Genomic DNA, 25,272 nt, shown 5'->3' on the forward strand with positions numbered 1-25,272 from the left:
GTTTTGCTAGTCCCCACTTGGTGCTAGTTAGTGTTGAAGTGAATTCAACACGCAAAAATCCAACTTTATCTATCGCCGGGTTAGTTGTCAACGTCGATTTGGCATGGATTTTGACATTCAACCCTTCTAATCGGGTTATGGTCCAACTAGCCGAGGTTGAACTTAAAATCAGTCCAATTAAACAGTATTCAGCTAGTGAATTATGGCAGAGTGCATGAGTTTATGTTGAACAAAAATATCATTGACAGCTGTAATAACTTTAATAGCCAAGTCGCATTTTTCAAGTTCAAATTTGCAGCGTTTTACTTTCAATATTGGTTGCATTTAAGATTCCATACAATGAACTATACGAGACATACAAGATTGGAGGGGTCCAAATTTACCGTTTGTATGTCCACGTGTTATATCAACGGCCCCTTAGAAAACATAGTTAATATTTCAAAATAATGTTTTGAAAATGGACAGAAAATAATTCCAAAGTCTTCGTACAAATCTCAACAAATGTACCGCAATTGCCGTCGCGCTTTACACAACTCTGAACAGCCTGCCTCCGTGCGGAAAGCTTTCCAGCACAGTTCAACACATTGACACCTCGACTCCGCTGCTGGCTAATATAGATTGCGGTCTCGTACCTACTTCATCAAAAACCACCCACCACCCACCCGAGCCGTTATCCTCATCGCCCGTGCAAGCCCACCGAATGCAAGACCACGTAAACTCAGTGGGTGCGACCAATTCCGTGCGCCATCTCGCTCCCACTCGCCATCGGGCCAAGCAGGACAGCTAGTGCTACCTTGAAGCCTACCTACACCTACCTGCCTTCCGATGGTACCTGAGCACCTGAGCCAGGCCGGGTGAGTGAGCGAGCGAGCGAACAAGCAGCGAACGAGCCTCCACCGCGCCGCGGCGTTCAGTGCAGTGCAGTGGTAGTTGTGTCTCGCGCGCAACGGTGGCTGTGTGGCTCTCCAAGCTCAACGGGTGCTTGATTTTGCTCAACGCTTTCGTGCTTCTCGTTTCCTGCCTTTCAGTCTGACACTGGTAACCAAGAGCTGCTGTCCATTACACGCTGTTCGATCAAACCCGGTCTCTGTTCGATCGTGGCCGGTTCATCGCGGAGATTTTTTTGAGAGTTGTTTTTCTTTCCTTCTGCGCTGCCTTTCGCTTCTGCACATTCGCGTTGGGTTGGTGCGCAATGTTGCGACTTGGGACCGGTCAGCATCCGGATCGTTGTCGTTACTAGACCGAACGATTCTTCATCCAGAGACCTTGGGAGTGCGGTGAGTGCGAATTCTGTGTGTACACACACGCAGCTCGGTCGGAACGTATTTCGGGGCAGCACGCAAAAGCTGGTTTCCCTAACCGCCGCTGTGGTGAAGATCGAAACCTGTTATCTGTGAAATATTGCGTGCTTTTGTGCGAATCGGTGAAATTCGATCGGTGAGCGCCCTTCTCATCAAACTGCCAAATCGCTGGAAGCAAAAGCATGATCGAAGTGAGAAAAGATAGCAACCGAGTGCAACTTCTGTTTGGAAGCGATAAGTGAATAATCAACAGCAACAACAACAACAACAACAACAACCAGTGCTGATGAAGTGGAAGTTTTGTGATAATTAAACAGAAACGCCCAATAAAGAAACGTGGTGAAAAATTCCTACCTTCCGCGCGCTAATTAACGATCTCACACTCGCGCTTGGTAGGCTGGGAACCGCAGCAACCAGAGTGGACCTGACCGTATACAGATCGACGGGCCAAGTGTCACTTCTATTTGTTTCCGATCAACTTTTAATTAAATAATTAATTTGACCATCCCCGACCCCGATCCTGCCGTTTCGTTGGACTGAAAAAGCTTGTTTTCTCCCGGTGTTTCAAACGATTCAAACGACTTGTGTCGGTGTGTGTGTGCGCGTGTGTTTGTGTTTTTGTAAGTGTACTGACCTTGGACGTGTTGTTCCGCGACGACCCCGTCATCGTTGGGAAATAGGTTCCGCGAAGGCGCCACGGCACCCGACCAACCGACCGCTTCCTATATGATGTTGATAGGATCCGCCATCGGGAGTGAGTTCGCACAGCTGCCGACTAGTGGTGCCGCCCCGTGGAGCATGGAACCGCCGAGGGCACCCGGAGGGTTGCCCGGTCAGCATCAGGCGCCTCCGCCGCCGACGCTGCAACTATCGCCCACCGGTAAGTGGATGTAAATTGATAGGTTGTCAAGTTCCGACGGGGTGTGGACTGCTGTTGTTTTTCTTTTTCGATTGCTAATGTCAAACCATGCAGTGAAGCTTTAGTGCTAGGAAAGAATCGGAGGTTGTTTCCTAGAAATCTATTCCTAACATGTGTAATTTGTGAATGAGATGGTTCCAATTCTGTAACAAAAATTTACGATAGTAAACCAGGAAAAACGCCTTGATAACGTTTATTTTTTTGATGGGTGAAACTGTATTTTTTTTACGAACCGGTACGTGGAACAAAAATGAATCTATGAATAATTTCCCACAGTTTGTTAAATTGCTCTTGAGAAAATTTATAGACCATGAGCAGAGTTGTTTGAAGGTGGAGATGATTAGGAATAACTTCAAGATTTAAGAAACTTGCTCAAGAGCACGCATAATGTATCGTGAATTACACCATGAAACCAGAACCAAGATTCACGAAATATATTCTAAGTATCAGTCAAGAAAAATATGGAAACCATGCCTAAAATTGAACAAATACGTTCTGTTTTGTACAAAATAGCAAAAAAATAGCGATTTCATTTCACTGTTTTTATGCAATTCTGACCTACGTATACAAATAATAGTGCCGGGTAAAACGTGTCATGTATTATCAACCGTTTCAACTGAGTTATCTGCAAAGGATTATGCATTCATTCAAGTTTCCGAGGCTATATGTGGTGGTCTGGTCAGATGGTCGGTTTTGGATTTATACGGATGTTTTGTGGGTTATGTCCGAGGGCCATTCAATACATTTTCATTAATTTTCCAAAGTTAGCTGCATGTCAGGCAATATTATAAAATGTATTGTACATTTTATCCTACATTTGAACACTTCATTTTGGTATCAAGTAGGCCTTTTTCAGGCAACGTGGAAGCGGTTCTGGGCTGGAAGACCTAGTGAATACGGAATGCGCTGCCCATGTTTGTAAAACATTTATACCTTAAGATACATGTCTTCATGTCTATACTTTGAAAAATTAATGAAACTGGCTTAAAATTGCCTCGTACTAACCCCATGAAACTTTCGTATAAATATGGAGCCGGATATGAGAACAGTTCAACTTACGGTTTAAGAAATTTGAGTAAATTCCAGATCATTTGCAGGTGTTTTGGTTGGAATTGATTTTAAAATTAATTGGTTGGCATTGGCGTGCGCCAGGGGAGGCTAGAGGGGGCTTTAGCCCCTCCTAATGTTTTTGGATTTAAAAATAATTGATAAGCATGATTATAATGTTGAAGACATATGAGAAATATAAGAAACTTACTGCAAATCTCATTTTCTTTAAGCAAGCCATGTAATCTTAGAACGCTTCGATAAATGCAAAATTTGACGCAAGTTTGTTGAAATCAGGAATCTCTATTGATAAGAAGATAAGCGGTAACTCCAGCAAAGATTCGGTTACCGGCTTAAAAATACAAAAGTGCTGGTGAGCAATTTCATTTTTTGCTTTGACTAAAACTTATATACTTTTTATTGCAAATGATTAATGCTGTCGGTAAAGGCAAATATGGCGATTTCTGGAGGCATTAAGGGAATTATGGTTAAAACCGACACCTTAAGATTAACAATTTTTCTAAGTTGCCACAAAACCAATAAAATTATAGTTTGTATGCAGAATTCTTCTTCAGAAAATTCTTAACAAGACTTAATTTTTTCAGCGCTTCAAAAAATTAATTTCATTAAAAATAATTGGTTGTAAAACTTGGAAAACAAAGTGACTTTTTGTAGGCACTGCGGGTAAAACCGTCACCCTATAGGGGTAAGATCGACACCCCCTTTAATTTATTTTCTCTCCACTTTATTAAATTTTTTTATCTTTATTAAAAATGAGATATATGCGTGATTAATAAAGTGTGAGTATGTATGATGCAAATATATGCTTTTTATTGCTTCATCGTGTAGTGAGGGGAAGAAAGTTCGAAAGCGTAGTACTATAAATAAGAGTATTTTATGCTATAGGATTATTTATTGATATGAGTATTTCCAAATAATCCTTGCGCACATCATTGCAACCACCAGTGTCATTTTATTTCGTAAAAGAAGATTTGCAAGCGTTCTACGTTCTGGATTCATTCACTTATAAGTGACACACACACTTCTTAGTAAAACTAGCTGTTTTAGATTTGATTTTCGGGACTCTGATCATCAACGATCTATTGGGGTATACATAAGATCATTGTCTCATTGTGATAAAGTTCGTCTATGACAAACCAAGAGAACACTAGAAATTCGGTTTGAGGAGCTTTTTGCAGAAATAGCAAAAGCTTCGATAGAATCAGATAAGCAAAAATTCCAATTTTTGATTTTTAAAGGGACTTACAAAAAATAAACACAATAAAAGTATTTCTGTGTATTTCTGCTAATACTATAGTGTTCTAATAGGCTAATTGAAGTGTCACAAAGATCCCCAGTATTTTGAAATGAATCGCAAGTATACACAACCATCTTAACAGCGTGTCGGTTTTACCCTAACCACAGGGTGTCGGTTTTACCCCAACAGCGCACATTTTTTTATAAAAGCAATTAAGAATATTGAATTTCTCAAACTCGTCTTCAATACACCTAGTTGATCATAGGACAGACCGATAATAATAGGTACTGAAAAATGTGGTGATTTGAAAAGCTTTTGTTCGGTTAAAACCTTAAAATCTACCAACGAAATTTAACATCCAGACGAGTATGAACGCTGCTGTCGTATGTTTTGTTTATTTTTATGACATTCGTCATACTAACGTAAATCCAATTTTTCTTTAAATGCTCTGAACAAACGTACTAATAATAATGTATCATTATGAAATGAATAAAAATTTGATTTCTAGGAAAGGTTGTGGGGTGTCGGTTTTACCCACAGTGTCGGTTTTTCCCACAATTCCCCTACATGGAAAGCGATAACAAGTGAATCTTTCAACTTTCTTCTAAAACTTAAAAGTTATATTATCATAGAAACACTTTTGGAATTATACAGATGTTATTTGTTTGGATAACAACCTATTCTAGCTCTAACTTTTTTATTTTAACTGCATTAAATAAGGTAGAAATTACTAAGTAGGAAAAGTTATAAAAAATTTAGTCATGAAAGGATTTGGAATGTACAGATAGCAAAGCTGTCGGTTCTCATGGAAAAGAGGGACGACTCTGCTGTTGCCGTGAGACATGTTGGAAGATTTGAGCAATTCATAGTAACTCTCCCTAGTAACAATTGTGGTTTTATGATAGTTTTATAGCCACTGATAAAACTTAGATTGCACTTGAAGCGTGCTATAAAACTTCAATTGTTACTTGGGCTGTCTAGCTCGACTCCTATCAGCAGAAGATAAATGATTAGTCCGGAAGATTTAAAGCCTATTCCTAATGTCCGTATCACTTCTAAATTTTCCGATCTGTATATTGTAAATCGTTGCTTTCACTTTAGTACTCTGGCTCTAAATTTTCATAATTTTCCCTACTAAGTAATCTTCTAATTGGGTCATTAAGCTATATATAGTTTTCCGTTCCATTCGATAAATTTTTGGACCAATATACATAATATAACATTATTTCAAAAAAGATTTCGTTGTAATACGTAAAAACGATTTTTTTGTTTTTTCAAATAAATCTTATGTAAACTTGGCAACCATACATAGGTAAACTGCGGTTGTTTACATCTGGCCTATCAAGACAACACCCAAAATAAAATAAAAAAAAACTATATGCTTCTGATAGTGTCAAATTCAGACTGTCAACATATTTCTTTATTTTAAATTTTAATATTATTTTCACGTTTTCTGAGTTGGAAAGAAACATTATTGCAATCACAAAAATCAGCTTTATCGATGTATGTAAGAAAAATTTAATGACCCAATTTAATGTCGTTAAAAGGAAAACAGAAAATGTGCAAGAACTCTTCATTATACGATTAAGAAATATGAAAATAGGTTTTTGAGGCGGATCTTTGAAAAAGCGGTTTTATTCAGGTCATAGTTTTTACGTTAATTTGTTATATTTTTATTTGTATTTCATTTACAGAAAAAAAATATTGCTTCTGAAACTTCTGAAAAGATTCCGGTGAATACTTTAGGAAACTGAATTTTTTTAATGAACATCGTTTAATATTAAATACAAAAAAATATATATTTAACCCTTAAAGGCGCAAACCAATTTTTTTCAAATTTTCTGAAAATTGTCTCACTGCTTTAATACGTTACTATGATAATTTTGAGATGGTTTTCGCGATGTTGTTTTAAAACAACATTGCGCATTTAAGGGTTAAATTTCTTATTTCATGGAAAGCATGAGATATATAATTCCGTCTTTAGGACAAAAAGTTTCGAGCAGCGACCAACAAGCGATTGCCTGATCACAACGTAACAGCAAGTTCATAAGACGATCAGTGCAACAGTCACTTGACTATCGGATAACACACGGATAACTGATTCGATGTGGAGTGCCAACGAGCAATATATGATAAAAATCAGATTAGGAACTTATTGCTCGCACTGGTTATGTGTTGGAACAATGTAGTGAGCTGAGAGCCGATGAAGAAGAAAATCATGACAGGGGTGTATAAGGCTTGAGAATTATGAACTAGCATGTTAGAGTCAGTGAAAAATGATATTCTGGAGCTGAAAAACGGCACGAATGGTTGGATGGCCTCATCTGGTTTATCTACAGGCTCGACTGTGATAATTATCGTGACATAATGCGCCTCAATATAGCTCTTTTAAGCTACTCTTCCATGTTCTGTTTAGCAAACAACGCCCATTGACCGAATATTTTGTTAGTGACTATCACAGCGTGCTGCGAGAAGACAAACGACGGACCATTGCCTTATGACAATACAACTGGCGGGCTTTTCAGATTAAAAGATAAATTGAAGCATAAAGATGTACTCGAAAATACGATACGATACAGAGTACGAAGAAACGAAACCATAATCACATGCTTCTTGGCTTCATGAAAGACTTCGGAATTGGCATCAATCACAGATCAGTCTAGGATGACTAAATATAAATTCTTCAAAACTACTACTAAATATTTACTACTAAATACTAAGATGGAAAATGGCTCTGAAGCATGAACAATAAGTTGTATGGATTATACACGCACGCTATTATTTTTTTTTTTCCTACAGAAAGACGATTTTAAATTTTCTACTTGATTCTCGGAGTTTCTCAGAAGTTTTTGTTTGTCTTCATTTTGCTTATAAATCCATTAGAGATTCTCCCAATACTATGTATAGAGATTCTTTTATAAATTGAAAAAAATAATTTTTATTGGTGAAGGTCTAGGTCTTCAATGGAAAAAAAATATATTCCAAATAATAGAAATCCATCGACCGATAGCAAAGGCCATCCAGGTTTTTTAATGCACTATAAATTACGTCATCAGTGGCCGCAAGCTACAGGTATACCCCGATTTAACATACATTTTCCGATTCAATCATGTACGTTAAATCGAATTTTATGTAAAATCGATACACAAAAGAAATATTTGTTTTCGAATAGAATTAGTTTTTTAATCATCACACGAAATATTCACGAGGATATTATTGATTTTATCCACCTAACAGTGACATAGAAGCATATTCATATTTAAACAATTAGCATAGCATATTCTCAATTAAACAATTAGATTGCTCTTCTGAACAAAAACACCATATTTATCTTAACCTTGCCAAGTATTCGCCAATTCTAACAGATATTCATTTCATAAAACCCGTCGCAAAATTTTCTCAGAATTCAGGATAACTCATAAGAATAGTGTTATTAGCAGTACAGTATTAGTTAATTTTTTTTCACGAGATTCTTTCTAACATCAACAAAGTTGGATTAACCATTGTGTACATGAAGAGCAAAAGGCCTAACTTTAGTAAGTAAGAAAATTTGTGTTTCTATTGTGTCTCATCTTTATCTTGGTTGACCAACCTGTCCTTCAGATAATCGCAGAATTCAAAAAGATAACCCTACTTGAGTTCACGAGCAAACGACTAGTCATGAAGTTTTGTAAGCACAGTAGTTCTACTTGCAGAAAAAAAACAACCAAATCGAGCCATTGTAGCGCTATAGTTCTCCTTAAGGAAAATGTTGGATTTAATCATTTTGTGCACGACAGATACAATACCTCAGTTTAAAAGTCGAACTCATCATAATGAATAAGACATTTCAATTACAAAACAAAAACTATTTAAACCAATTTGTTTAATCCTTATGTACGACGAGGAGGTGGAATTCACTAGAATGTTGATGTCACTATTATCGATCTCCAAAGTAGCCACGTAGCATGTGATGTCTAAAGCCAAGAATTGATCCACTGGTTTCCTTCTCCCAAGTTGTAAAGGCGACATAGGTGGAAATCTTCTTTTCATTTTTTGGATCTTTCTCCTTTTTTATTTATTGGATCTATCTCCTAGATTTCTATTTAAACGCGAACATTTATTATGGTACTCCTGGGGGCCAGGTATCCAGAGTCTTCGATCATCTTGAATCGTACGCAATGCCAGTACAGTTTATTCGAATCCCAATCTCTACTAACGACCATTCTCTACCCGTTGCAGTTGTTGAGAGTAATATATACAGATATACAGAATACGCAGTAATATATAAAGAATATAATCACAATCAGTGTCGGACTAACATTGCTTTTGTGTGCTTCCTTTGTTTACATTAAGTAATGATCGGCACCGGTATTGATAAATAAACACCGTGAGCTTACCAGGAGTCGTACATTGAAGAAAGACTTATGTCTTCCAACATTATCGTCTATTCCATTTTTACAAGAGGAGTCGATCCAAAACGATCTAATTAAATTAATTAAATTATGTTTCTTTAAGTATTGGAAGTGGATCATAGAATAAAATTGATATTGATTCTAAACATTTCGTTTTAGTAACATTGACATTACAAAAAATTAAAAAAAATTGCATGTATGTTAAATCGAGGTGAAAATTACATTAAATCGAAATATGTTAAATCGAGGGTATGTTAAATCGTGAGTATGTTAAATCGAGGTATACCTGTATTACTAAATCTTGGCGAGATAGAAAGAGAAATAATATATTTCGTAAATATTTTGATATTGATTACGCAAGTTCAGCAGAAAAACCAATTTTTGTTTTTACAATGAATTTTTATGGATTTTTCCACCTTTCGAGTTCAGTTCATAGTATTTTTTTTAATGATTTTATTTATTTTCATTGAAACATTTTTGAATTTTGGAAAAACTTAATTGGTCTTATAACAACTGAAGCAAGGTAACTTTATAGCAGGCGGCCGGTTAAAATTGCATGTTGAGATCCAATCCGATTTTTTTACCTAATTTTCTCAACATAATTCTAAAAGTTTACAAAAAAAGTCCAAGTTAGAAACATTTGAAGCTCTGCGAATATAGAATCGTAATGCTTCCTCTTTTTGGTACAGTGCTCTCAGTGGTCTGGAATAAATTCAGCACAAAAGAAATGAAAATCTGACAATTATGATCACAATGGCCAAATCTCCATATGTGCAGCTCAGATTTCATGTAATGTTTGTCTGCTGTCAAGAAGGTACCATAGTGTCGTCGAAGCGGTGCCAGAAACTACGTCTGGACTTCATGAAGGCTTTGAAATATAGTCCAGGACATTCGGGCATGGACGTGGAAAGTTTTCTTCAAGTATCAAGCAATCAAATTGGACCGTAAAAGAAAACATTGCGGCTAAAATCTGAACAAATTCAATGAATGCATCCAAAAAGGGTGATGAAAAGTGTGTCAAATTTGAATTTAAACGGCTTCCGGAATAGAAGCTTTATGTTACCAAATATCACAGAGATGTTCCCAAGAAGCACAAAATTATTGTTGCAGACAAGTTTGCCGGAAAAAGTGTATGATCTGGCAGTAAATTTGCAGTTATGACCGTAAGACTCCGATTTTCACCACAACCAACAATATGAACCAAGTTATATATCAATAATTGCTTGAAAAGCGACCAGTGGTTAATTAGGTCTCACTGGGACTCTCTCAAGTTTTGCCAGATTTTGCGAAAAACCATTGTATTAAGAATGGGACGGTACGTTGATAAAATCGGGGATGCATAACATCGGGAGTTTATAAAAACGGGTCAAAACTGCATTCGTAAAAAATACAAGTTCACGAATTATCTGGGATTAAAAATTAATCAATTTTTCATAAATTTCAAAAAAAAAATCATGTTGCAAAAAACGTAAGGATTAAAAAATCACAAGAAATATTTTTCGAGGATATTGAAAATGTTTAATGTTAATTTTAAGGTCTTATTAAAATGGGATGATAATATGATACAGAAATAATGTGGTTGCCTTTTTACATTTCTTATAAAAGAAATGTATAGAATTCGCTCAAACTTTCAAGATTTTTTCCGAGGGCCGAGTCTTATATACCAATCGACTTAGCTCGACGATTTAAAACAATGTCTGTGTGTGTGTGTATGTAACGGACAAACTCTCATTCGTTTTCCTCAGCAATGGCTAAACCGATCTTATCCAAACCAATTTTAAATGAAAGGCCTATCACCCAGACAGAACACTATTAAATGGTTTTTGATTCTTATGTTTAGTTTCCAAGACATGAATGTTTGAAGGTGCAAAAATGGCGTTTCTCGCAGTGTCTTTAAGTTAACTACCGAAATTGACTACCATAAATCAAACTGATAATGTAAGCTTAACATAACTGAAAGTTTTCGAGCTGTTAGCCCCCCCTAATGGAAAAGGCTTCGCACGGTTGGGTACCAATTGTGCACCAAAATGATGAGATATAGAACAACAGCGGTCAAGGTTTTGAACAAAAGTTTTCACCAAGATACGTTCGTACATTATTGTGGTATCAAAAATCCACGTTGAAAAAGGCTAAACTCGCTGCTTTAGAAAAGCATTCTAACTTGCACAGGAGACTTCTTTATAAAATATACATAGCTCAAAAAAATTTATCGTCCTAAAAAGCTAATTTGAAAACCACCCTTAATTATACTTTGAAAACCCGTTTTTATCAGCCCCTGTTTTTATCAGTTTTTTGACCCGATTTTGTCGACCAACCCGTATTATGAGTCTATGTCTAGGGATTAAAGAAGAACAATTTTAGAGCTTCGGTTTACTAAAAAGAAATAATTAAATATGTTTTGCCATTGTCCCCATTCTGTCAACCTAACATAAACAAAGGGGGCTGATAAAAACGGGTCTTCGCTTCTTAGCTATGATACCACCCTAGCCATTTACATCACAAAATGGTGCTTATTTTACTCCCAACATTACATATGATACAACATCTTAAGAATAAATTGTTTTACCTTGTTAAATACACCTTCAATACTATATTGCACCGGTACGTCACTTTGGTAAAAAATTGCGTCTATGTCACTTTGTTTTTCTCGTTTTAAAAGGCCATTTTGCATAACTTTTTAAAGACAATTACACTGAAAGGCGTGGATTTTTATGGAGAACTCAGAAATATGAAAAAAAAATGAAATTTAACCAAAGTGGCGCTTACGTCACTTTTGCATATAAGGGCAGTTTGATCAGTGTAGTATGGTGGGTTATAAAGTTGCTTTCTACCTATCCCATTTCAGACATACTGGTTAGTTACTATTTACGCCAAAGAATCGATTAAATTCAAAGTTTGGTTAAACGACGCAGTTGATAATACTTTGTTCTTGGGTATGTCAGTTAAAAGAGGCATGCAGATGGCAAACTTTGCAGTAGTGTACCATTCTCCTAGTTCAAGCGATTGACGGTTTTTAAAAATTTTAGAAAGAGGAATTCGTTGATTTAAGAAAACTTAATGTAATTTCGGGCGATTTTAATATTGATTGGCTCAACGATCAAAATTCGAATCAGTTGAAGAAGTTTGATGAGTTTTTCAATTTCAAGCAAACGGTTAGTGAGTTTACAAGAATATCCAGACCAGAGCTGCAAATTTTCAACAGTTTGTTTTGAACTTGAAGGAGGAAAAATTCTCAAATCATGCCCTACTATGTTCAATTCGCAGTTGTTCGTTTCCATTATTCATTCAAATAGCCGACCTGCTCAATCATTTTCCATTCATTTTCAATTTCATTGACCCTGTGAATATCTCTTTACTGGGGTATTGACTAGGTTTTTCAAGCAAAACTACTCTGAACATAGTTCTTACTGTTCATGTAGCTTTGAAAACGCAAAACATGACGACATTTAACCTAAACTGGCCTCTACAGAGCAGATGACAGCTTTGGTTGGTGAATGAAAAAGCATCAATTTGAAATGAAGACGTACGATTCAGTTATGAAAATCCCGCCAACTTGAAAGTGAATGATTGAGGGAGGCTTTGAATTTGAATCATGATTGGGTTTGATTGAACTGAAAGTTGGCATTTGAAAATGAAAATTTGCACCACTGATCCAGACACAGTAGAACATTGTTAGATCACGTGTATTCCAATTTTGATGGGGTTCATTCGTATGTAGAGGCTGATTGTAAATTTTCAGACCATAAGACGATTTTAATTTGGCTGGAGAATGAATCTAACGTGAGTAGGATAAAGTTAAAATTAAGTGCTGGAAAAGATTTTCGAAACAAGCCATGTCTCAATTTGTTCCAAGAAGGCTGGATTTATGGGATTGAACGGAAATTTAGATAACAAGGCAGCTGTTCTAACTAACGTGGGAAAAGAGTGCACAAATTATTTAGTTTCTCAAAAGTATGTTAACTTAAACAACTCGAACAGCTGGTACTCTTTAGATCTTTTTCGCCTAAAACGTAAAAGGAATAAAAAGTAAAAGTAATTTTGTAGAACTAATAGCGAACATCTTTAGTATGGGTACATACACGCGCGAAACATTTTTTCAGGGCCTTGAAGAAGATCAAATGTGAATATATTCAAAGGAAGATCGATCAACATCAAAACAACAGAAAGAAATCCTAATACATTTAATAAAATCTAAACCTAGTTCCTCGCAGTCCCTAACTTTTAACGGGGTAGAAGAACAATCTGAGCAAATAATAGCTGAAAAATTAAACAGTTATTTTTTTTTAGAACTTATTGTTAAGGGCCAGCTGATGAGTTATTTGAATAGTAATAATTTGCCAATTCCAGAGCAATCGGGATACCGAGAAGGACACTCTTGCGAATCCGTTTTGAATCTTGTGTTAGTAAAATGGAAGGAGAAAATCGAGGTTAAAGAAACTATTGTTGCTGTATTTTTGGATATGAAGCGCTTTTGAAACAATTTCGAGACCTTTACTTTTACGAACTTTAGAGCGATTTGATATCGAAGGGATAGCACATAGATGGTTTGAAAACTATATGTGATAAAACTAGTTTTACTGATTTTGTATCTAGTCTCTCGGCAATTCTCTTGGAGTGCCACAAAGTAGTGTCTTAAGTCCTATTTTATTTATTATGTATATAAATGACATGAGTTTTACGATTTTGTAACTTGAATTTGTTTGCTGACGACACTGTTCTGTTCATTGCAGCTAGATATAGATGAAGCTGTGGCACATTTGAACGAAGATTTGCATTCCAATTTAAATAATTAAAATTAAAGGTTGTTAATACTAAATTCATCATTATCTCTTCGGCTAATACTAGGCCTGACATTACTATTGAAATATTTTTTTTTATTTCGATTATAGAGGTTTTAACCTTAAGGGCATTCGCCTCTTCGGGTTAGAAAAATCTCTTATGAAAAATTTCTAACCCTATGTGCGGGGTTTGGACTCGAACCCAGGTGCGCTGCGTACAAGGCAATCGATTTACCAACTACGCTACGCCCACCCCTCTATTGAAATAAATGATGAGACTATTGATCGCGTTAGTGAATTAAAATACTTTGGAATAATCATTGATGACAAGTTAACATTCAAGTCTCACATCGACAATGACATCAAAAAGATTGCTAAAAAGTATGGTATTTTGTGTCGTCTGAAAAATTATTTAACATTAGTAGTAAAATTTTATTATATACATCTATAATTTCACTACATATTGACTTCTGCCCATCCATTTTGTTGCTTACCAATCAAGCACAAATATTGAAGTTAAAGCGATTGCAAAATATTATGCGATTAATTTTAAAATGTAACAGATACATTTCCTCTAGTTTCATGCTGGACGCATTACAGTGGCTCTCTGTGAAGCAAAGAGATTATTATTTGACAATGGCATTCATTTTTAAAATTATGTGCTGCCTCGATATTTGTGTGATCTAGTTGAAAGAGGAAGTGATGCGCATAGGTACAATACTAGAAACGCGTCTGATGCAAGAACACCAAACTTTTTGTTTAGTAGATCACAGAACTCCTTGTTGTACAAGGAATAAGTTTTTTTTAATTCGATGCCTTGACATATTAAACGTGCAACAACATTGGCGGAACTCAAAACACTATGTATTTCACTCGGAAAATCTGCTTTGTAGAGAGATTTTTTTTTGGAATTTCATATTTTGGAGTTATTAGAATAACTAGACGAATTTCGCGCTAAATCGTATGCAGAGTAGGCAGCACCCTCTCAGATTTAAATGAAACTTTCCGTTCATGAAGACTTTTTCACAAAAAGCCACTTTGCGTACTCTGTTTTTTACCAATTTTTTCAAATGGCTATAGTCTGAAAATGACAAATCCTACAAAAAATGTTGTAGGAGCGATTTTCTCAAAATGAGTGAAATTTTTGAATAAACGTATTGAAATTTTTTTTCATCAACTCCTACACTGAAAAAAATTGATTTTAAAAAATTAAAGTCGCTTTACGAAGAACCCCATCTTTGATTTGGATGAAATTTTGTTCCAAGATAGGTAATTATGTTCCCAACCTACCGTCAAAAAATCAAGCGGGGCACTTTCAAGAAAAAAAAGTTATTTGAAAAATAATTTTCCCCTTGCCAAAGTGAACTTTGTTTTCAGTGTATTTTTTCGAAAACTAAACCAATGAAAGTCATAATTTGCAATTCGTACAGAAATCGATAGGTTGGTTCTGAAAAAAAACGCTGACATCACACTTAATAAAACAACTGTCGTCTTGGCACAACAGATGTTTAGTTAATTCATCAACGATTTCTATATAAGTATCATATTTGGAAAATTGCTGCATGGTGACGACCTGAAGCGGCTAGCATTTTGATTTGATGTTTGGAAACTACCTTAACATTCCATAACCGAATCATTGGACATAGACATTCATCGTCGTACTTTTCCGGACCCAACTTTTTTTTCGCATTCCGGAAGCCATTACAAATTACGGATGTAAGGGACCTTTGTTCAGTATGTGCCGTCTTTCCGATCGCTGTTCCTATGTCTCCAACTTTCATTCACTACGTTGTCAAGATATCGATCATGAGATGATGAGAACATTATCTTGATAGGTGTAGTCCAGTGCTACCATAGCTCCTAGCTGTCAAGACTATGCTGTGAGTTTCGATTGTAGTTATAGGTGTCAAAAAGCATCGTTGGGATGTTTGTTATCTGTTGATATAAACGATAAGGAGGTTTTATACCTGCTGGAGAACGAGTTAAAACAAGAATCAGCTCCAGCGGGTTTTCTTCAAATAAAAAATAAATAAAAATGAAAACAAGATATAAGAAAGTTGATGGAACTTCTATGATACATGAAAAGAATAGTTTTTTGAACTTGGTTATTATTTTCAATACATTTTCAATAGACATTTGCGCATTTGTTTTAGTATACTACCCATGTTCGCATATTTGTCTTGTTTCTATGGGATTTCCTATCTTTATGGGACTGATTTGCGATCATATGCAGCGTAATGCTGATAGTTGTATAAGCTTTATTACAAAAACTGTCAGTTTTCCATAGTTAGCACTTCCTAGAATACAATGAAACATATAACGAAACACAAACCTTTTATCAACCGATTTAGACACTTTAGGGTGTTTATGGCTGAGTATCTCATTCACTTTTAGAATCTGTAAAAATGAACCAGATGAATGCATCCTGTTCCAGATAAATCGGATTTTTGAAAGGATGTTCCAGTACTAGGACATGATTTGTAAATTTTAATAAAATCCTAGCAATATACGTATCAAAATTCTTGCAATTATCTCAGAAGTTTGTTCTTTATAGCTACGGGGCAATATGGCAATGTCACCTCGGAACTGCCACTCACGGCCCCAGGGGAACCTGCTCCGGAATGTCCGTTCCGTAGTCAAATCACCAAATGGTTCCAAAAGCACAAGATACAGTCTTTTGAGGCAATTTAAAAGAATTTTTCCCCCATATTGTCAGTATTAAATTGAAAATCACAAATAGTATCCCTATACTGAAATATTCCTGCGGAAATCCAAATTTCTGGGATGAATACATCCGGTTCTTTTTCATAGAGTAGATGAGTTCCTGAATCCAAAACATCCAAAAGTGTCCAAATTGGTTAAAAAAAGCCATAATTATGAGCATTTCAGTTTGCTCGGGTTGCCTTTTGGGCCTGTTATTTACTAAACAAAATCCAGCACTCCTTCCTCAGGTCCCCGTTTCCTGCATCACAAATTTTATTTCACCAAAAAACAAAAATGTTTGGTGATATACTAAGATGTCACCAAATACCAATTTGCTCTTTTGGATTGAAATCTGAAAACGGAAAATAATCTGACTATTTTTTCTGTCAATTATTTTATTCATTCCATCCATATAATTAATTTGATTCAAATTAATTTATCAAATTAATTTTATACCTGATTAAATGTCGCTTAATTTTTTATTTTGTTTTTTGATTTCATTTTATTCTGTTTATTAACCGCATTAGATATGGATTGATAAGAAACAGATTTTGCTTATATTATTAATTTTATTTACATTATTCATTTTATGTTTTATTTATTTTATGTATTTTATCTATTTTATTTGCTCTGTTTATTTTATTCATTTTTCTATTTTTTTAATTAATTTATCTGATTTATTTTATTTTATTTTGTTTTTTTTATTTATTTTACTAATTTTGTTTATTTTGTTCATTCTATTAGTTTAATTTATTTTATTAATTTTCTAATTAATTTGTTTCAGTTCATATATTGATTCAGTTGCTTAGGTTTATTCATTTTATTGATACTATGCAGTCATTCCTTATCTTCATTTTATCCAATTTGTTAGCTTGAATCAATTTAATTTATTTTATTATATTCTAAGTTTTTTATATTGTCTAATTTTTCTCTTAGTGAGCTGAACTAATTTAAGCTTTTTATTCTATTAAATTGATTCATATTAAACATTCTACTCATTTCATGACTTTGATAACGTTTTATAAATTTCTTGCTTTAAAAAAAATTTAACTTTTCTTGGTTTCAATTATTTTCTATAATTTATTCAGTTTATTCGCGCAAAACTCGGAACTACGTTGTGACGTGGCCGACTGGCGGGTCGTCGTGCATTTACTATAGCTGTGTGCCGTGTTTGCAAATATTGTTCCACAATTTGATGGCGGTATTCAAGGACGGGTCTCACAGTGGGAGTCATTGTGCGTCCATTTTTTCAGTCGAATTCGTCTTCGTGCATATACTAATTAAATTACTTTAATAATTAAATTAATTTAATAAATACATAAGTAGAAACCTATTAGTTGTCGCTTTGTAATAATCGTAGTTTTTCGTACTAATGTACAATTGTTATATGCTAGTCGTATGTCTATTAGACCGGCAACAATTTTGACTTTTTTTCGGAACACCGTTAAATCGTAGGGGAATGTGTTTCACATACCATATGTCAAATATGAGCTTTTTCTGAAAACTCTAGTTCACTCACAAGAGTTTTCAAGTTTGTATGGTAAAATATATGAAAAATGGGCAAAAGAAACATTAAATTCATTACATAATGCCAGTATCACCTAGTGTATTCCATATTCTGCAAATATATATCTTACGGTGTAAGGATCAACATTGCCGAAGACTGCAAATTGATCCGATTTTGCAGTAAAAAGATATTCTCATATAAAATTATGTGTTGCCTCTCTTTCTCGCACATGCCTAGAATAGGCAATTTCAAAAAAATCGTTTGGTCTTCAAAGTTAAATAACTTTGTCGGGGAACCTCCAATCAATATGCAACCTTCAACAAAGATGTTCGTTATAAAATAAGCTTTGTGGCCAAAATTTTGTTTTTTGTTTTGTTCGTCTGAGTATTTGTGACAGTTGGGCCAGGGAATGTGTGCAGAACTGGCGTATACGATAGAATAGTGGCTAATACTTCTGGTGATCAATTTGTGCAATTGGTTCTATTCATTCGGAAAAGTCGGATAGAATAAATTAGGGTACAATGAACTCTAGTGATATGGAAGATCTTACTTTCTTCTAGCATCTGAGCCGTGCACCAAAAATAAAGAATTCTATAGAAAATTTTCAATAGGACGTAAGTAACAATGAGAGATTCTCTTTGGGGTCTTTCTCTTCTGTTCATTACTCGGCCATTTCAACATTTACTACTCTACTCTTTGCATAATATTCTAGTAAAAATCGTCGGCGTTCGATATGTACTGGAAAATTAGTGCAGAGTGTTGTAATGACGTCGTAATAAACAAAAGAGAAAGTCAACAAAGAGAGGCTCTCAATGTTACTTACGTCCTATTGAAAAATTGAATTAGACTAACGGTCCGCGCGCGATCATTCAAGAACACACACGAATATGCGAAAGGCACACGGTTATAAAATGGAATTTATACACGCGAAGCTACAAACACGTTAGTACACGCCATCGAACACGTTAACGTACAAATGCTCGATTCCTTCGCGATGATACACGCGATCGCGAAGTCTCTACGCCCGTATATATCTGAACCGTTCAATGAATATCACATTCAGAATCACGGCCCGCCACAATTGGTCTACGGCAGTGTTTTAGTTGGCGCCATTGCCTGTCTCGTCTGCAATTGTAGAGTGTGATTCTGACGGGGAGCCCTTCCGAGAACCTAGCTCTACAGCTCCAGTTGGACAACTCTCGAAAAAAAAAAATGTTGCTCCATCTTTGTCGAGCTCTAATTTGTTTCCTTATCACTCTAACACTCTTCAAATTTTGTAGTCGTACGGTGAAGAAATGAGCAGTCCGCTCAATTTGAGACTTAATTACAATGTAACCAAGGGATTTCGAGTAACACTTTTTAAAAAAGGAATATCAACAATTGTATATGCACTTTTTCAAAAGTTAGTCTTAGGTTAAGAGGGTCTCAGACTGGTGAAAAATACATCATGAGAAATCGAAGTCATGTGCTAAATTTCGACAAAATCGAATAGCGCCATGCCTACTCGTTGACAGATTTGGCAAGGAATTGATCTAGAGTAATGAGCCTATTTTCAATTACATATTAACGCAATTCAATTAGCTAGAGATTACTGGGTAGGGAAAGTTATGAAAATTAGAGCCATAGTACTTAAATAAGAGCAAGGATGTGAAGTAAACAGATCGGAAAACTAGAAGTGGCAGGGTCATTGAAACAGGCCTAATATCGTACGGGCCCAATCTTTGTCTTCTGCTAATGAGGGTCGAGCTTAGGCAGCATAACTACGACCCAGTTAACCAGGTGTCGTATAAGGATAAAATCGTATAAGAATACAATTTTTATCGGAATCGTATAATGGTACACCGTATGTATATGCATTATACAAAATTTATCTTAACTAGTACGTTGTGATGACTCGTTTACAATTCTCGTATATGAGTGCGAACTAAGTCATATAATGTATAAAAAGGCTCGTTATTAGTGCAGCAATAGGCCACAATTACAACTACACAAATGTGTGTCGGTAATAGCCAAATTAATCCAAGTATTGACTTCAATTCCCAAAATAAAATATCAGTTTTGTTAGATTTTAAAAGTAAATAAATAAATCGATACTTTGTAACAAAGGGATCTCAGTTATTATTGATATTGCCTTCAATTCGATCCCATGCCAGCATGGTTGCATCGTACCATAAATAGGAACTTATAGAACTATGAAAATATGAACAAGACTTTTAGGTAATAGTTCAAATTATGAGTTTTTCTATATATTGTTTATAAACAGATTTAGTTAATTTTAAGACTGGCGCAGGTATAAAAACCTATTTTAATCCACCTAGCGGTGCAATTGTGCCTTTCTCAATCATGAATCACGAGAATGTGCGCGTTGTTTATATTCATTAAAAACTTTTAAATGCATTACATTTTATTATTATACATCACATGACAACTATATTCAGGAAAATAAATCATTATTCGAGTTCTAAAATTTTGAAAAAGAAAAAACAGCCATGGTAATATTGAACTGAAAAAGGTGCGAAATCGGCAAAGTCCCAAAAAGTCGATTTTGATAAAAAAAAAAATATTCGAGATAACATAAAATCTCGACGTTTCATGCATTTTAAAGATGTTTGGCATCAAAAATACGAATTCGATTTCTGAAATTTCATGGGGTCCCCCCTTTGAAAAAAAAATTAGAGTTCCGACTTATATGGGAATTTCATATGTGACCGGACGATTTAGTCTATATTTCCGGACCCATATAAGCGATCCGTACGAAATTTTATAGACATCTGTGGGGATATTATAGCTATCATTTGGGACTAAGTTTGTGAAAATCGGCCAAACCATTTCCGGGAAACTGATGTTAGTTCGTAAATTTTGAAAGATGGCCGCTTTTCCCGAGCACTTCCGGAACCATCTATGGTGGTCAATGTAGTCAACGAAAGTTTGGTTGGCCGTCGGTGACCTAGAACAGCAAATTTAAGTTGTTTGAGAGACATTTTAGCGAAATTTTTACCTTTTTTGCTTCCATCGGAGTATAGGTTTGAATCACAATTTGCTATGTGATCGCACGCCACAGCCTGTAACACCGGAACCGGAAGTCGGATCGGGATGAAATTAAATATCCATTTACGGGGACGCAATACCTTTCATTTGAGATCAAGTTTAGCCGAATCGGTCTAGCCATCTCCGAGAAACCGATGTGACTGTTATTCTGAATTTAGATACTTCCGCCGGGGCTTCCGGAACCGATGATGGTGGCCAATGTGGCCAAATAGACTTTGAATGGATGTTAGTGACCTAATACTACAAATCGAAGCAGTTGTGGTCATATTTTGGAAAAATTTTCACCATTATACATTCATTGCAGAATTTCTTAAAATCGACATTTTCTGCGTGATCGTACTCATCACCCTGTAATTCCGGAACCGGAAGTGGGATCCATTAGAAATTCAATAGCAGCCTATGGGAACGTTGCACCTTTCATTTGAGACTAAGTTTGTCAAAATCGGTTCAGCCATCTCTGAGAAAAATGAGTGACATTTTTGGTCACATACACACACATACGCACATACACACACATACATACATACACACATACATACACACACACATACATTTGCCGAACTCGACGAACTGAATCGAATGGTATATGTCACTCGGCCCTCCGGGCCTCCGTTAAGAAGTCGGTTTTCAGAGCAATTGCAATACCTTTCTATTGAGAAAGGCAAAAATATTAAAAGCGTGGATAGGATTCATAGAACTTGGAACATGTTAAAACTAAAGTGTATCCTAAAGTAAATTTTAGAAAGTTAATATGATTGATTCAGACACTCTTTTGGTTATTTCTATGATTTGATAAATTTTGCAAACAATTTATTGGGTATCTCTATTAACGAAAATTGCTCATTTAACCCTCCGGAAGTCGCGCAAATGGCTCGCTGAACGAACACCCACTGGTGTCCAAAGACTATTTCGCAAGATTTTCAGAGAAACGTGCACTCAGTGCACTAGCGAGACTACCGGAAGGTTAAAAAATATCAATGGGGTTTCTTACGCCAACTTGTCTATATATTTCGTAGCTTCTTTATTATAATAGAGCCCTCGAAGAATTTATACAACATTAATTGTAATATTATATGTACATCTGGACATATATGTACATTTTCATAAGTACAAAGATGTTACAATATATGAATTGATTATAACACATTTCGGATATCATTAAGAGTATGTTATGATAGGCGAGTTAATTATCTTACGTTCGCATATACAAAGTCGTATATCAGAGTGGTATAATAAAAGCATCTTTCCAAGAGTCAATGAGTGCTAACCACACCTATCAAATGGTATATAAGGTATGTTTCAGACACGTAAGCTGATGTTTTAGGGTTCGAGACCGAGCAATCCCATTTGTAGTAAAAAATGCTAGAAACGTTTAAGGATGCGAAAATTCAAAGTAATTCTCATTCTGAAAAACAGGCGGTCGAAAGATATGTCGTATTCTTACCTTGTATTTTATATTAATATTTTCCGAAAGCCAAATATAATCGTATATAGCATGTTCTAGAGTTGTAAGAGTGAATAAAAGGTGTCTGCTTCTTGCCTTATGTAATCAGACTAAGTACCGACCACAGTCGCATTTATATACGGCAGCCCTAAGTTTGCGCCGCTAAAACAACAAAAATGATCCATAAAAAATTGAAAAACGATCCATAAAAAAGTTGTCAATGTTCCATAAAACAAAACTGAAAATCCATAAAACAGTGTGAATGATCCATAAAAAGGGGTGATTTGATCCATAGATTATGTAAAATTGAACCATAAAATGGTCGCAAAAGAGCACTAAAATAGTAAACAATTAAATTCAACCAATGCCCCATAAAAATATTGGAAATGTTCCATAAAATGATACATTTTGCGCCATAAATTAACTGACATTGATCCATAGAATATTAACAATGTACAATAAAACACGTCGATATGTTCCATAATATCGACAAAAATGTTCCACGGTATTACAAAATGGAGCAATAAAATATCAGAAAAAGTTCCATAAATTTGATGAAAATGTTTGCTAAATAATTTTTCTTGGTCCATAGAAGATGTAAAAATGAACATTAGAAATGATTCATATATCGAACGTTAAATAATGGTTCATGGATATTTACAAAACGATCCATAGGAAAAGAAAATGTAAAACGATCCATTAATATGTGCTTATGCACCAGAAAAATTAAATTTAATGAATTCATGCGAAATTTTTGCTGTTCGAACTAATAATAAAGTTTATTACATTTGGTTGTAATGTCAAACTACAACAAACCATGCATACATGCACTGCATATAACTACAACAAACAAAGCATACATTATAGTTAAACTTAAGCTTCCGTATCCCACTAGTCAGGTAACTGACCTTAGCTAACCTGAAATCATTATGGCAACTCTTTAAACGTCAGGGTATTTATGAAATTAGAGCGCTGAGAGTTATTAGACCACTGATACAGGCTGGCATGAGTCGCAAATACTATCTGAATAACTATCTGAAGCGAAAACGGACACTTTATACACGAACACTGACTAATGTGGCTACGCCACATCGCTATCTAGTGCACTGTCCGACTTCGCTACCGCTCAGTCGGCTTTTAACTAGCTATAGCCCCTATGTTTAAGTAAACCGGGCAAACGAGAGGACCACAGGTTTGCTTGCAATTCCAGCTACGGATTAATCAATGCCTCGTCCAACGTCCAAGCTTCGGATCCTTGGCCTCGGATATGCGGCCAAGCCGCATCACACTAGCTCCCAGTATAAGCTCACTTGTTAAAACACTGTCACTGTTATGAGAATTATTAAGCACAACTTATTTTTTCAGTTTACCATAAAATTTCGCATGAATTCATTAAATGTATTTTTTCTAGTGCATAAGCACATATTAATGGATCGTTTTGCATTTTCTTTTCTTATGGATCGTTTTGTAAATATCCATGAACCATTATTTAACGTTCGATATATGAATCATTTCTAATGTTCATTTTTACATCTTCTATGGACCAAGAAAAATTATTTAGCAAACATTTTCATCAAATTTATGGAACTTTTTCTGACATTTTATTACTCCATTTTGTAATACCGTGGAACATTTTTGTCGATATTATGGAACATATCGACGTGTTTTATTGTGCATTGTTAATATTCTATGGATCAATGTCAGTTAATTTATGGCGCAAAATGTATCATTTTATGGAACATTTCCAATATTTTTATGGGGCATTGGTTGATTTTAATTGCTCTTTTACTACTATTTTAGTGCTATTTTGCTAGCATTTTATGGTTCAATTTTACATAATCTATGGATCAAATCACCCCTTTTTATGGATCATTCACATTGTTTTATGGATTTTCAGTTTTGTTTTATGGAACATTGACAACTTTTTTATGGATCGTTTTACAATTCTTTATGGATTATTTTAAATATTTTATATGCAAAAGTACATTTTCCCATTTATATACAGTTAACATCGTGTAATGAAAACCAATTTTATCTATATTATATTACCTCCGCTTTTGTCCTCATATAGCATATTTGCGCATTGTATACGATTTAGTTGTACTGTATATTAACATATATAATTCAGTTGAAATTTCGGTATAACTACAAAATTGTTTGCTGGGGAATCACCCGAGTTCATTAGCATGTGCCCTGGTATAGATAGACGTGTCCATCCGACCGTCGGTTGTCACGGTAAAGATTTTTGTTTAATAGAAACAACAATCGGCACTATTTTTCGAATAATTGAAGCTGTATTATTAATAGTTGAAATGACGAATCTACAATAAACTTCCATTTTCGTTCCATTCACACATATTTTTTCTCAGGATATGATCAAAAAAAATTTCCCCTGGGTAGTATAATCCTACGTCAACAGTCACTTGTATTTTGTACATCAATGGTGTCACTTGTATTTTTTCTGAAATTTTTAAAATCCAACTTTGTATCCACTCGTCATGCGTAGTCCCATATTCAGTTTCAATGACAAATTACTCAGCGCACTCTTTTAACCGACGGCTAAATGTGTACCGCCCGTGTCTTGATAAATGATCCATTCGGCATTTAAATTATGCACACCGGTGTGTGCGGCTCAATGCAGCTGTCAACGGCGAGCAGACAAACGGACAAAATTTTAGCACATCCCACAGTGCAGCACATATATGCAGCAAAACCAGAGAGACCCCGCGTGCAAATTAGCATCAAGCGCGCGAGAAACTCACAAAAACGCGGCACATCCCCCATGCATCACATCTCCGAACCGCGATCTGCTCGGTGCGAGATATTTATCAAAATCAAGTCAAACTTGCTCACAAATAAGATCAATCATTCCA

General features: G+C 35.3%; 1 protein-coding gene across 3 annotated transcripts in view; it reads left to right on the forward strand.

Moving 5' to 3' along the window:
* Positions 1-989: 989 nt before the first annotated feature.
* The window catches only part of LOC131688861 (paired box protein Pax-6-like), a 227,209-nt gene continuing 202,926 nt past the window's right edge, over positions 990-25,272 (forward strand). For all 3 annotated transcript variants that reach the window (XM_058973439.1, XM_058973440.1, XM_058973441.1), the window contains exon 1: positions 990-2,181. In XM_058973439.1, coding sequence (XP_058829422.1) covers positions 2,028-2,181 — 154 coding nt within the window. In that variant the 5' untranslated portion in view covers positions 990-2,027. The remainder of the gene's footprint in view (positions 2,182-25,272) is intronic.

Source organism: Topomyia yanbarensis, chromosome 3 (genome assembly GCF_030247195.1).
Source record: "Topomyia yanbarensis strain Yona2022 chromosome 3, ASM3024719v1, whole genome shotgun sequence".
NCBI lineage: Eukaryota > Metazoa > Arthropoda > Insecta > Diptera > Culicidae > Topomyia > Topomyia yanbarensis.